Source organism: Carassius carassius, chromosome 47 (assembly GCF_963082965.1).
Source record: "Carassius carassius chromosome 47, fCarCar2.1, whole genome shotgun sequence".
Classification (NCBI taxonomy): Eukaryota; Metazoa; Chordata; class Actinopteri; order Cypriniformes; family Cyprinidae; genus Carassius; species Carassius carassius.
The window spans coordinates 20,388,637-20,403,711 of NC_081801.1; the positions used below are offsets into that span (position 1 = coordinate 20,388,637).

Consider the following 15,075-nt stretch of genomic DNA (forward strand, 5'->3'; position numbering starts at 1 on the left):
AGTCTTAAATGACTTGGTCTGCTTTGCTCATACTATTTTGATTCATTTTAACAAAATTGGTAAAAAAAAAAAAGAAAATTGAAGATGCACCAGCTGTTTAACTTCACAAGCTCAGACTTTATATATATATATATAATCTTAATGTAATTTCACAGTAAATGTAATAAAGTAACGTAATATTGTCCTTCTTTCCTGTAGGACATCCAGTGACAAAAAATATGATCTCTTTGGACTGACATGTAAAATATGCCAACCATATTTTTAGCTACAGGCCTGTTGAGCAGTATTTAATACAGGCACAATATGAACTGAGAGTGAACTAAAGCTGTATGTACAAAGTCACACAAACATGTTCACAACTGACAACTTAGTGTACCAATTTACAAAATCTTACCCAAATTGCATTGAAGTAAAATTAAATAATAATAAAAATAACACTGTAAACATTAACATCCCATTCATCAAATGCTGCACATTGACTCGCTTCTGGAACATGGTAAAGACCTGTCAGACAGTCAACTGCAAATAATGGACAACCACGATACAGGAAGCTATGGGCTCCATTATCAAACATTGCAAACTAAGTGAAACTTTTGTGTTGTGAAACCTTGTGTGTGAAACATTTTTGTTGTTGTGGAGTTGATACTTCCAGATATCAAATTTACCATGATATTATAAAAGACTCCAGTAACTCTTGACATCAACTTTTCAGCTTCATAACAATTCAAGAATACTATAATTGGAAACTGACTTTTTCTGACTTTTAAATCTTTATCATTCCAAGAAAAATGTTTGAACTGGTCTCAGATTTGTGAAAACTGCAAATGGCTCCGGTTTAGTGTGGACATATGAAATTAATTCTTCATACATGAGTGCAGTGTGATAAAAGAAGGCTGAAAACATTAAGATCCTCAAAATATCTATAAAATGGAGACACATTCAATAATAAAAATCACTGATTAATCACTCAAGGCATTGTTTGTTAAAATTGGCAACAATAACCTGCAATGTGCAGTCTGTCCCTAAAGCTTGCTTTGTGTTTTTTCTTTTTGGTAAAACGGATTGCCATGCACTTGTTAATATTTGCCTCAGTCAACATTCTCAGGTACGAAAAAAAAAAAAAAAAACATGTTCAAGAAAAAAAAAGAGTTAATTGCTTGAACACAGGAAAAAGTGGAATGTTTCATGTTCTTAATTTCCAAGAACCCCATCAACATACTGCACACTGGGGAAAAAAATTATAAAAGAAAAAAATCCAGCTGATATTTTTAGGAGTATAAAAGATGGTGAGCCTCCAGTCATTCCAAAACAGATCATATGATACAGCAGTTTTTTTCCAGTGATATGTCAGTTATGGCAGCAGTTGTCAAAATAAGAGTCCTTCTTTTTCCCAAGATCCACTCCCTTCTCCTCTGTAAGGATACAATAACAAAAATAAATGAAAATAAAAACAATCACATTGTGTTATCAATTCTATTTCTATTATTATTTATACAATTTACAAAATAACTTATTTACTAATGCTAAAGGGGTGCACCTTTGTTTCCTCACAAAGACGCTCTTTGCAAGCAGTTTACTTAGTTCATTGTATCAAAAAACATTTGTGCTTTTCATCCTAATGGTAATCAACAAGTAACTGAACCTTGTACCTGAAACACACAGAACTAGGTTGTAAAGTGTAAAATCTTTTTTAAAATTTCACTTTCAGCTCACCTTGCATGAACTCTAAATCATAGCTACTGAAATCTTCAGCCACTTTCTGAAACACCTCATCTTAAAAAAAAAAAAAAAACAAGAAGTGAAACTTCTTGGTATCAAATTGCATGTTACACAAAAATATAACTGAAACATCACTTACCAACATTTTTTCCTGTTTTGCTGGAGGTCTCGAAATGTTGTGCACCTATTTCTACAAAGAAAAGTAAATGTTAAAAGTTAATGTTGTTTTATTGAAATGATTTGTAGTAGTTGGATATAAAAAAACAAAAACTGCACACTCAAGCTTACCATCTGCAAAGTCTTGAACATCATGGTAGTCTACTTGGCGCATACTTCGATCGGTTTCAATGAGGTCCCCCTTGGTGCCGCACAAATATATCTTGCAGTTCTGAAAATAAAATAATGTGTCCATGAAGCTGTGCTGAATAATCTTGTGAGATGCTCATGTTCTGTGAGACGTGGGTCTATTTTACCTCTTCACAGTTCTGTAACTCCTTCACCCAGAACCTGGCCCTTCCGAAACTGCTGCTGTCAGTTAAGTCTAAGTGTGAAGGTGAAAAACAGCCACAAATTTTAGGATAAAAATGAGATGTTTTTAATCTTTTCCATTAGTGAAGGAGCTAATTTTCTTATGATTTTTCCATGTACATTACTGTTCAAAAGGTTTTTTTTTTGGTTTTTTTTAAAGAAATTTAAATTTTTATTCAGCAAGGACATATGTAATGAGAAAATGCCTTTTCTGTCAAAAACAAAAAATAAGAATAATAATTAAATGTATGACAAAAATATTAAGTATGATATTATAAAGACTACATAAAAAAAAACTGTTTCCAAAACTAAATAATTGACTTTTAAATTGCCATTATACTAAGCAAATAGTTAAAAACAGCTTTTGGATGAATTATATAAAATAAAAAAATTATATGCAGATTATTATTATTATTATTAAACACCTATTAAATACTAAATAGAGTGGTATAAAATAGTAGTAAAAATAACAGAATGAAGTAATAAAAAATAATAATCTAAATTTATGGGCAAATCCTTAAAATGCAGAATGAAAAGTAACATCATATTAAATAAAATTAAAATAAAATATATTAATAATATTATTAAACATTATCTAATTTACCTTTGACACCCATAAAATGTACTTTTTCTCTCGGTCTCTCTATATTTTACATGGACCTCTGATTAACTTATTTTATCCAAACACATGAACTTCCTAGCAGGACTCATAACTACTTTAAAATGTACACAGAGTGAGCAAGCATGAGCCATTTCCTTGCTCAATGTCACCTGACTGCTAGACAAGACCGTCAAACTGTGAGAGGGATATACCATAGCAGATAATGGCAGCACGGGCTCCTCTGTAATAAATTCTGCTCATTGCTTCATAGCGTTCAGACCCAGCAGTGTCCTAAAATGAAATTAAACACATGAACTCACTAATGACTGGTTGATCAGCGTATATAAAATCCCTAGTGACTACACTTACCCATATTCCCAGAGTAATCACCTTGTCTCCGACATTGAGGGCTTTCGCAACAAATGCAGCCCCTATAGTCTTAATGAGACAAAAACAATTCATAAAAAAAGAAACAGGAAAAACACCACACACATGAACACATAAAGGCTAAAAACATCATATCAGGTCATTGTAAACACACAGTAATACATTAACATCAGTAGAAGGTGGCTTTACCTGTAGAGCTGGTTTATAGTATGACACATGAATAGACATCATTGATAGACCAATTGAAAATGACCAAACGCTTCTGAAGGACTAATTACTTCTAGAGGTTGCTATGTTAACACATAATTACATTTTGATATGGTCCCACAAGAAACCGGCGATGTGCGTATCTCTCCACCAGACTGGTTTTACCCACACTCTCTTTGCCAAGCATGACCACCTTAGCATCCACCCGCATGGCAGTCATGATTATGTGAGTTTGTAGAAAGACACTAAAGAAAAAAAAAAATGTATAAAAGTTCACATAAGGGTTTATGTAAGGCATATTACAACTTGATAGATATGAACAGTATTATCCTGATGGAAAGAAGAGTGATAATTGTATTGAATGTGCACTTTTATTGCAATATAAAGAAATCTGTACTAGCAGGTAAAATGTTAATAAAATAAAATGCCACTTAGGTGGAGAATTCACTTTCATCACCATGTAGTTGACTGAAATATTAAAGTAAAGGCAAAGTACTTGAGGCTATTTAAAATTTTAACTGTAGTATGACATTTAATATTGCATTTAAAATCTATATATTTTAAATGTATTAAAGTGCAACATCATTACAGATACGTAATTACAAATGTTTAAATATATTACATTCAATTTGAAATAAAAAATTTATACTTTTGATTATCATAAATACATTTTCATTTAAATGCACATAACATGCAGTTAAGTGTTCGAAAGCATTGTTGCACGTTCAGTCAGTACGTAAGTATATATTTTTTTAAAGTATATTATTTCCGTAAAAAAAAAACAATTATAATAATTATACAGTCTCTTTAAAAGTACACTAAAGTGCTGTTTTTATAAGATTTCTGTCACTAAGTTACTAACGTTACATCAAACGTGCAGAGCTAGCTTTTAAGTAAATCTGTCTAAGTATATCAATCAAAATAGTATCCATATGAAACACAATTCAGGATAACTGGCGGTCTCACTGTTTGTTTGTTTGTTTTTTCACTTACCTAACTTATGCTCTCGGTGTATCTGTAGACTAGATTTCAGAGTTCCAGAGTGACTACTGACAGACAAATACTGTGTCTGGGTGGCTAATGGTTTAGTTAGCAAAACACACTGATGTGCCACAAAAGCTCTTAATAAAAAAAACTGAAGACTACTTGACGTGTAAACACATAAGGAGCGAATCACAGGACACATCGAACTGAGAACATGTTTAAAAAAAAAATAAATAAAAAAACGTTAAGTGATATGTGGAACGTTTTTCACCCTAATACGACAGAAGAGAATAGCTTAGCTTTCACTAAATACAGTAGAGCTAGAGAACTTCCAAGCCATGTTTCCTCGCTTACATGGGGAAAACTACAGTGAACGGGCTTACAAGTGTTACGTATTCGGTCAATGAGGAACTGTAGTGTGTATTGCTAGCTGGAATAAACTAGTGTGCGTTTGTTTTCTTCTTATTCTTCTTTGACGTTTAATTGCGGTTGGCAAACCAGCTTCAAATGCATATTCCGCCACCTACTGGAATGGAGTATGAGGCGTTAAAAAAATGTGTGTGTGTGTGTGTGTGTGTGTGTGTGTGTGTGTGTGTGTGTGCAGGGACTTAGCTGGGGTTTGCGGGGCCCCGGAGAAGGTTGTAACAGAAGGCCCTGTTTGAAATTGTTTGATTGTATGTTCGTTCTATTTATTTAAAGCTGAAGTAGGTAACTTTTGTAAAAATGTATTTGTGAAACCTGTCATTATGTCCTGACAGTAGAATATGAGACAGATAATCTGTGAAAAAGTGGTCCTATTGCCATTTGCAGAAATTCACCTCTCCCGGTAAGAAACAACCAATCAGAGCTGCGGTCCGTAACTTTTTTTGTGTTCAAGATTTACAAATTGTATATAATAAGCGAGTACACCATGAATCCATTTCCCAAACCGTGTTTTTAGCCTGTCCTGAATCACTAGGGTACATCTATAATAAGTGTTTATATTTGGACTATTTTAGATTGCTTCGGGGGTACTGCGGCGGAGTAACCCGGTACCTTTGTGATTCTTCATAGACATAAACAGAGAGAAGTAGCTCCGGCTACAATGTTCTTCCGCAAGACGCAAGCAGTTCTGTTTATTAACCGCTAGAGCGTCAAAAGTTACGGACTGCAGCTTTAAGTTTTTTTCAAGTGTGTAGGTATCCAGGAACAGAAACCAAATAATTAAATGTAAAATAGCACTGCATAATCTTCAGTGTAAAAATGAAATATACAAACCAAAATGTATTCAGACGCCTTCAAAATTTATCAAATTATCAGTTTATTTGCTATAGTTTGGAAAATGGTAATAAAACATGACATGAACTCAGAGTTCAACTGTGTCAGAACAAATTAATCTTGATAATGTCAGATAACATTGATAGAAAGATATGTAATGAATTACAATAAAAAAAAACTTCAGACATCTGTTAGTATGACAATATTTACAACCCGAATCCGGAAAAGTTGGGACGTTTTTTAAATTTTAATAAAATGAAAACTAAAAGACTTTCAAATCACATGAGCCAATATTTTATTCACAATAGAACATAGATAACATAGCAAATGTTTAAACTGAGAAAGTTTACAATTTTATGCACAAAATGAGCTCATTTCAATTTTGATTTCTGCTACAGGTCTCAAAATAGTTGGGACGGGGCATGTTTACCATGGTGTAGCATCTCCTTTTCTTTTCAAAACAGTTTGAAGACGTCTGGGCATTGAGGCTATGAGTTGCTGGAGTTTTGCTGTTGGAATTTGGTCCCATTCTTGCCTTATATAGATTTCCAGCTGCTGAAGAGTTCGTGGTCGTCTTTGACGTATTTTTCGTTTAATGATGCGCCAAATGTTCTCTATAGGTGAAAGATCTGGACTGCAGGCAGGCCAGGTTAGCACCCGGACTCTTCTACGACGAAGCCATGCTGTTGTTATAGCTGCAGTATGTGGTTTTGCATTGTCCTGCTGAAATAAACAAGGCCTTCCCTGAAATAGACGTTGTTTGGAGGGAAGCATATGTTGCTCTAAAACCTTTATATACCTTTCAGCATTCACAGAGCCTTCCAAAACATGCAAGCTGCCCATACCGTATGCACTTATGCACCCCCATACCATCAGAGATGCTGGCTTTTGAACTGAACGCTGATAACATGCTGGAAGGTCTCCCTCCTCTTTAGCCCGGAGGACACGGCGTCCGTGATTTCCAACAAGAATGTCAAATTTGGACTCGTCTGACGATAAAACACTATTCCACTTTGAAATAGTCCATTTTAAATGAGCCTTGGCCCACAGGACACGACGGCGCTTCTGGACCATGTTCACATATGGCTTCCTTTTTGCATGATAGAGCTTTAGTTGGCAACTGCTGATGGCACGGCGGATTGTGTTTACCGACAGTGGTTTCTGAAAGTATTCCTGGGCCCATTTAGTAATGTCATTGACACAATCATGCCGATGAGTGATGCAGTGTCGTCTGAGAGCCCGAAGACCACAGGCATCCAATAAAGGTCTCCGGCCTTGTCCCTTACGCACAGAGATTTCTCCAGTTTCTCTGAATCTTTTGATGATGTTATGCACTGTAGATGATGAGATTTGCATAGCCTTTGCAATTTGACGTTGAGGAACATTGTTTTTAAAGTTTTCCACAATTTTTTTACGCAGTCTTTCACAGATTGGAGAGCCTCTGCCCATCTTTACTTCTGAGAGACTCTGCTTCTCTAAGACAAAGCTTTTATAGCTAATCATGTTACAGACCTGATATCAATTAACTTAATTAATCACTAGATGTTTTCCCAGCTGAATCTTTTCAAAACTGCTTGCTTTTTTAGCCATTTGTTGCCCCCGTGCCAACTTTTTTGAGACCTGTAGCAGGCATTAAATTTTAAATGAGCTAATTAAGTGGATAAAAGTGTAAAATTTCTCAGTTTAAACATTTGCTACGTTATCTATGTTCTATTGTGAATAAAATATTGGCTCATGTGATTTGAAATTCCTTTAGTTTTCATTTTATTAAAATTTAAAAAACGTCCCAACTTTTCCGGAATTCGGGTTGTACTCAACTATCAATACTTTGTTGACCAATTACCAAGCAATGCTTAATTTTTTTTCAGGCTGCGGTGTGAAAAGGTTGCATTAGCAATTCAGGAAAAAAACACATAAGCAAAACATGGTGCTGAATAATTTTTGGTCCCAATTTTATTATCATCATTATTATTATTAATCAATTTTACTAATAATCCACTCTATGAAGAATTTTTGGGTATAATATGTCACAGTTCACTTAATTTTGCTATACAGTACTCACTTGCATAAATGTATTATAGTATCCTGCACCTAAAAAAAATATATCAAAAATTATACCTGGTGTCTGAATAATTGTTGGTTTGACTGTGCATTAATTCTTGTTAAAACTACAAAGTAATTTAGTCAAGAGCAGTAATTTTCTTTCTTTAATTTTCTTGGATAAACATTACAGCCAGTAGCTAAATTGGGCGCGGACACTTTAAGAGATGATGAACGCATCCAAAATAATACACATCCCATTTTTTTTTTCAAAACTGTTTTTTCCACTTAAGACATAACCGAACAAATTCATGTGTGTGTGTGTGTGTGTGTGTGTGTGTGTGTGTGTGTGTGTGTGTGTGTGAAATAGCAATGTATGATGAATCTGCCTCACAGCAATTATGGGGGAATCGCAGAAGTCTCAGGAGTAAAATGTGCTGGAAATAGGTTTACAACTTAATTTAAGTTTTATCAAAGCACGTGAATTTTTTTAATAGCATGTTATTAAATATACTTTTTTTATTGTTTAATGAAAATGCTAATTACATTTAGGCTCAAAATCACTTTTTATGAGTTAAAACGTGGTTGTAAGAAACTGAACATGGGCACGTTTAATTTCAATAAATTTCCTATCACAAAATGGGTTTAGCGCTCAAACTCAATAAGATCTGGATTGAACTCTTCATTGGCTGTTCGATTCACTTTGACGCGTCACTTTGCAGAGCAAAAGTGGGCTTTTATGACTTTGTGGGTGTTTTCAAACTGCTGGGTGTTTCTAAATCATTCAATCAAAATGATCCCCCTTAACTAACCCCACCCCTAAACCTACCTTCACTATGACGTCAGCCAATCAGGTATCATGGTTTAAAAACACCCTGATCTGGTAACATTCATTACTTTCCTGCAGAGACCTATACTTGTCACTGTTGGCTGAGTATTTGATTATTTCTCTGTAATTGGCTGCTTGTCTCTGCCACTCACATAGTTTCTTCATCCAGAGTGGCTGATCTGTTTCGACACCACCTACGGTTGCTAATTACTGTCTAGGTAGGCAGCTCACTGCTTTAAGATGGGGGAAAAACCCAACAGAAGAACAAGCAATTGTATATAAGAAATTAAAGCCAAAGGTTGAAGAGTCATAAAAGATAGACAAAGAGAGAGAGAGTTGGCACAAATTTTGTGGTTCTTTATAAAGAATATAGGAATGGAATCAAATGTTAGGAAACTATGATCATTATGCAAAATGTCAGGACTGAGTGAATAAATCAGTTAAAGTACCAGTTTTACAGATTGAGGGGCAAGAAGCAGTTAATAGTAAGGATAAAGGAGAGATGTTGGTTAAAATATTTAAGGAAGTGGTGCTTTATTCAAGCATATTTATAGGCCCACACAAAGCTTTTTATCTGGTAGTATAAATAATGTAACAATTTACTGTTTTTAAACATTAAAATAATATACACTTTTCTTTCATAGTTCTTCAACAGGTATGCAAACAATGTCATCATTTTTCACTTTTTTCTCCTCAACAGGTAACGTAACAATCAAACACAACAGGTAAGTATCCACAAAAGTATTCAGCTAATCAACAAACAATCAACGGCCGGGACCGCAGCATCTCGTTCCCTATTCAGGGAACCGTGGTTACATACGTAACCGAAATGTTCCCTTTCATAGGTCACTTCGATGCTGCGGGGACGTCACCGTATGGGAACCCTATACCATAACGCCTGACGTACCTGATAGTTGTAATCCAAGGAAAGCATCTGCTCAAGCGGACAGAACCCGGGAGCCAGGAGCCATCCTCACATCCAGACTGTTAAACTTGACAAAAGTGCTCGGTGAGGAACATCCTGCCGCAGCACAGACATATATATAGAAGAACCACTGAGAAAGCTTGTGATGAAGCCACTGCTCTCATGGAATGAGCTCTAACTCCTAAGGGCGAAGCGAGTCCACGCGCCTCATAGGCTAAAGATATAGTCTCCACCAGCCAATGGGACATGCGCTGCTTTGTGAGTGCATGGCCTCTATTTTGTGTCCTAACAGACAAAGCTGGTCGGACTCACGCCATGGAGCTGTTCGATCAACATAAGTCTTCAGCGCTCTGACAGGGCAAAGTCTCAGATCTCCTGACCCCGCCTCTGCAGGGGGTAAAGCCTCCAAGGCCACTTCTTGAAAGTGAAAAGTGTTTCGAAGCGACCTTAGGGACATAATTAGGCCTCGGTCGCAGCAATTCTTTCACAGAGCCTGGTGCAAAATCCATGCACAAGGGCGAAATAGAAAGAGCCTATAAATCCCCAACTCTCTTGAGGGAGGATAAGCCACAAGAAGAACTGTCTTTAAAGTCAGGATTTTATCCGGTATAGTTTCACAGGGCTCAAACGGATGCCCTGATAAACCTTGCAACACAATGGATAAATCCCATGAAGGAACTCGCACAGGGCGGAAAGGCCTCAGCCGTCGCGCACCTCGTCGCGCATCTCGTTCCCTATTCAGGGAACCGTGGTTACATACGTAACCGAAATGTTCCCTTTCATAGGTCACTTCGATGCTGCGGGGACGTCACCGTATGGGAACCCTATACTATAACGCCTGACGTACCTGATAGTTGTAATCCAAGGAAAGCATCTGCTCAAGCAGACAGAACCCGGGAGCCAGGAGCCATCCTCACATCTAGACTGTTAAACTTGACAAAAGTGCTCGGTGAGGAAGATCCTGCCGCAGCACAGACATATATATAGAAGAACCACTGAGAAAGCTTGTGATGAAGCCACTGCTCTCGTGGAATGAGCTCTAACTCCTAAGGGCGAAGCGAGTCCGCGCGCCTCATAGGCTAAAGATATAGTCTCCACCAGCCAATGGGACATGCGCTGCTTTGTGAGTGCATGGCCTCTATTTTGTGTCCTAACAGACAAAGCTGGTCGGACTCACGCCATGGAGCTGTTCGATAAACATAAGTCTTCAGCGCTCTGACAGGGCAAAGACTCAGATCTCCCCTGACCCCGCCTCTGCAGGGGGTAAAGCCTCCAAGACCACTTCTTGAAAGTGAAAAGGGTTCGAAGCAACCTTAGGGACATAATTAGGCCTCGGTCGCAGCAATTCTTTCACAGAGCCTGGTGCAAAATCCATGCACAAGGGCGAAACAGAAAGAGCCTGTAAATCCCCAACTCTCTTGAGGGAGGATAAGCCACAAGAAGAACTGTCTTTAAAGTCAGGATTTTATCCGGTATAGTTTCACAGGGCTCAAACGGATGCCCTGATAAACCTTGCAACACAATGGATAAATCCCATGAAGGAACTCGCACAGGGCGGAAAGGCCTCAGCCGTCGCGCACCCTGTATAAAATGAGAGACCAGCGGATGACGGCCCACTGAAGCACCATCTATATATATGTGGTTAGCTGAAATGGCTGCCACGTAAACTTTCAGAGTGGCTGGCGTTACTCCATCAGAGAAAAGGTCTTTTAGGAACTCCAGTACTGAAGCCACTGGGCAGTAAACCGGATCCATATTACGAATTCCACACCAGGTCGTAAACAGTTTCCATATAAGCATCTCGTAGAAGCTGCCCTAGAATTCATTATAGTCTCGGTGGTTTCAACAGAAAGACCGGGACATATTAACTCACTCCGCTCAGAGGCCACGGCCACAGCTTCCATAGATCTGGCCTTGGGTGCCAAATCATTCCCTGTGCTTGCGATAGTAAGTCCTGTCTGAGGGGAATCTCCCATGGAGAGCCCGCTAACAGACTGACCAGGTCCGCAAACCACGGCTGTGTGGGCCACCACGGAGCCACCAGCAGCAGCTGCTCCACTCTGTCCAGCTGTATCCTGGACATGAACCGCTCGGATCTACAGAAATCTGTTCTGAGACCAAAGAAGAATATTTCTCACCAGCCTGCACAATGGGCAAGAGCTTAATCATCCTTGATGATTCAGATAAGACACAACCGCTATGTTGTCTGACCTGAGTAGTACATGACGGCCGATCAGCAGATTCGAGAAATACTGGAGAGCTAGAAAAACTGCCAGTAATTCCAACCTGTTTATATGCCAACTGATTTGTGGCCGTCCATACTCCGTGAGCTGGGCTTCTTTGACAAACAGCTCCCCAACCGGTCAAAGACATGTCCATCGTGCTCGGGAAGCACAAATCCCCAGCCGAACTCCAGCTAGAAGGAATTCGGTTGAAATCCATAGTCTTATTGACATAACACACCTCCGTGTCACCGAAATCATCCAATGCGGAAGAAAACGGGGTGAAATGTTCCGGCTTGTCGTCCACCACTAAAAAGGGCGCATATGAAGTAAGCCCAGATGGATACAGGGGATGCCGCTGCCATTAGACCTTAAACTCTGAGGCACAAACTCACCGTCACTGTGCGACCCACTTTGAAGTGACGCAAGCATGACGCGAGAGACTGAGCGCGCGGGAGAGACAGTCTTGCTGTCATTGCGCGAGACTCCAAGTCTATTCCCAGAAGGTTATCCGCTGAGAGAGAATTAAAACACTCTTCTAGAAATTTGTGCATAAGCCCAGGCTGTTTAGATGATTCAGCACAAGATCCCGATGGGAGTGTGCTTGAGTCTGCGATTGTGCTAACACCAGCCAATCGTCCAGGAAATTCAATACACAAATGCCTTGGAGGCGTAACGGGGCCAGAACTGCGTCCATGCATTTCGAAAATACTCGATGAGCCAAGGCTAAGCCGAAAGAAGAACACAGTCTTGATACGCTTTGCCCTGTAAAGCGAATCTGAGGAACTTCCTGTGTCTCTTGATGATCTGAATATGAAAATATGCATCCTTCAGATCGATCGTGACAAACCAACTGTTTGGTTGAATCTGGGACAAAATAGTCTTTACCATTAACATCTTGATTTTGCTCATCTTGAGTGCCAGATTCAAACGGAGTAAATCGTAACTTTTATTTATTTTACCAAAATAGCGGCTGTAAAACCTGACTCTATCTGAGAGGGGTCTACTTTTAAGCCTCCGCCTGCAGCGTTCCCACATGCATTAATGTCCGAGCACGGAAAGCTCACAGCATCCATAAGCAAGGAAAGCGCATGTGTCAAGGTCACTACGTTTTGTTATGTCTAATCCTGAAGCGTATCCACAGCAGTATTAAATCCAACATATGAACATCGGGCCACACCGCTAGCGTGATTACGGCAGCTGTGTGAGCCATCATAAACAGGCCGTCTTAGTCAGCCTCTTGTGCCATCCCTCAAAACTGAAGGCTGGATTGTGCAGAGTGTCTGAGGGGGCGCTCAAGTGATAGCTCGATCCAATGATGCTCGAGGTGCCTTTGCTGCGAGACAGTCAGTGTTAGAGCATGGGGACTGCAGTGAGAGGGTTGGATGTGCATTAGCGGTCCAACAGCGCTCTCTAATGGAGGCACAGTCCCTGACGAACAGGAAGGGAAGCGCATGCGTCAAAGTCGCTGCGTTTCGTTGTGTAATAATCCTGAAGCGTAACCACGGCAGGATTTAATCCAACAAGATAAACATCGGGCCACGAGGGCACAGTCCCTGACGAACAGCCGAAGTATAGGAACTGCTGTAAGGGGATTGAGGACGAGAGGCTTTTGCCGTCCAACTCAGGTTTTTATAATGTGGCGAGATTAGCCAAGGTGGCGCTCGACCGTTAACATCCCCGTGATAGAACGGTTCACTGCTCGGGCAGTATGTTTGGTAGCACTTAACGCCAAATCTGTTGCCCCCCGCAGCTTTTTCACAGCCTCTGGTTGATATATTTTTATCGTTAAGAAATGCCATAAAGTGAAGTAAATTTGCCGAGATTAGACGCGACTCGACGCACCTTCGACTTTAGTCCGCGGCCGAGTTCGGCGCGATCCGTTCGGCTAGAGAGTTCGTCCACCAGCGGCATCGCTGTGTAACAGCAGTCTGCCATGTCAGCAATGGTGGCGAAACCCGCGGCGTTCGTGACGTGCGCTGATTAAGGCTGCTTCCAGGACCTCGAAACCTCTTGGTGGAGGTCCGTGAAGAAGTGTAGCGGCTCACGGGGGGGATAGTTTATCCACCACGCGGGTAACCACATTCAACAGCTCACTGAGGAAGGGGAGGCGCGTTTCTCCTGTCCGCTCCGAGAACCGCATGTGCCGGCCAGAGCCTACTCTGAGTCCAAAGCCGCGGTGGACAAACATAGTTTGTAAAAGAAAATCTGCTGATTAAAGGATCACTTCACCCATTTGCATTTAGCTTTGTATTGTTAGAAACCCAGTCATATATTATAATGATCATGGATTTTTCCTTTGTTTTTCCCTGAGATGGGAGAAATAAGGATTTAAGTGTTTTTTATTTCCTGCTTATTATGACGTAAAAATCGTAATTTTGCGTCATAATAAGCAGGAAGTCAAAATTCATTGAAAAGTGTAGAGACTACAGACACTAGCTTATTATTATTCCAGGGGGTGGGACCCACTCACCCTACAGGCCTATTACAGATCAGTGGGTGGGACTAAACTTACAGAAACGAAAATGAAAATCCGCCATCTTGTTTGGAAGCTAAGTAGCTAAGCTAACAAGCGCTTATGGAGTCAGATTTACGAGAATGACTGGAGGAACAACTCATGATACGGAAGAAGAGGATTTTCAAAGTCTGTTGCTCGAAACAGATGTTCGTGGCTATCTATACGAGCCACAATATAGCGCAGAGCAGCTGAGGCTGATGGAGGAACAGGAGGCGGCGGCTGCAGCCGAGGCCGGAGACCTGCCTGTCGCGTCCGAGGAGCCCGGGCGTGCTCGAGCTGGTGCGGACTGGTGGTGGCTGTGCTCTCGTTGTGCGCCTACGGACACAGAGCTAGAGTCCGTCTGCTGCAAGAATTTGAAAGATGCCAATTTCTCCTCGAAGAAATGTCTGAGGCAGACAAGGACACGGATGTTTGCATTGTGAACCATCCTAGTTTCGCCCCGCATATGGACAGAGGCGTCCTGGAGACATACTTCAGAATTCCGAAGGTAAACTGGAAACGCCAGCCGAAGCCTGCAGGGACAAATGGACGTCTAACTGTAAAATAAGTGTTTCAATTTTATTTATTATTCATTACGTGAAATGTACACAATTTCTTCAAGCATTATTATCACGAAATGATTCCCGGTTAATAAGTTACGTAACGTCAACTGTAAACTGTTTGTGCAGTACCTTTTTTAATGCACAAAAAGCTTACTGTGGCATTGTTTACTACTGTGGCACGTAAATACCATACATCGCTAACTGTGTCCTCAATGTCTTGTAGACAATATCGCCTAACAGCCTAACAGCGGTGTTCTGGATTAGTGGGAGTGGCTTATGGAGCTGTGCAAATGTGTTGCATTGTGGGAGTTGTGGT

General features: G+C 39.9%; 1 protein-coding gene across 1 annotated transcript; it reads right to left on the bottom strand.

Annotated features, from left to right (window-relative positions):
• Positions 1–131: 131 nt before the first annotated feature.
• LOC132130573 (ras-related protein Rab-24-like) lies at positions 132–3,680 on the bottom strand. Its single transcript, XM_059542318.1, has 8 exons — positions 3,546–3,680; positions 3,218–3,286; positions 3,061–3,139; positions 2,193–2,260; positions 2,008–2,107; positions 1,859–1,909; positions 1,714–1,773; positions 132–1,412 (listed from the first exon to the last, which is right to left on the bottom strand). Exons 1-8 carry the CDS (start codon positions 3,660–3,662, stop codon positions 1,348–1,350), a joined length of 609 nt encoding a protein of 202 aa, XP_059398301.1. The 5' UTR covers positions 3,663–3,680; the 3' UTR covers positions 132–1,347.
• Positions 3,681–15,075: the final 11,395 nt, after the last annotated feature.

What these genes read in the sequence shown, in the direction of transcription:
- LOC132130573 (XM_059542318.1), bottom strand. Translation starts at nt 3,662, where the DNA reads ATGACTGCCATGCGGGTGGATGCTAAGGTGGTCATGCTTGGCAAAGAG. An exon ending in TGCTGCCATTATCTGCTATG is followed by an intron (nt 2,261 to 3,060) that starts GTATATCCCTCT and finishes CTTCACACTTAG; the next exon opens with ACTTAACTGACAGCAGCAGT. An exon ending in AGTTACAGAACTGTGAAGAG is followed by an intron (nt 2,108 to 2,192) that starts GTAAAATAGACC and finishes TTTTATTTTCAG; the next exon opens with AACTGCAAGATATATTTGTG.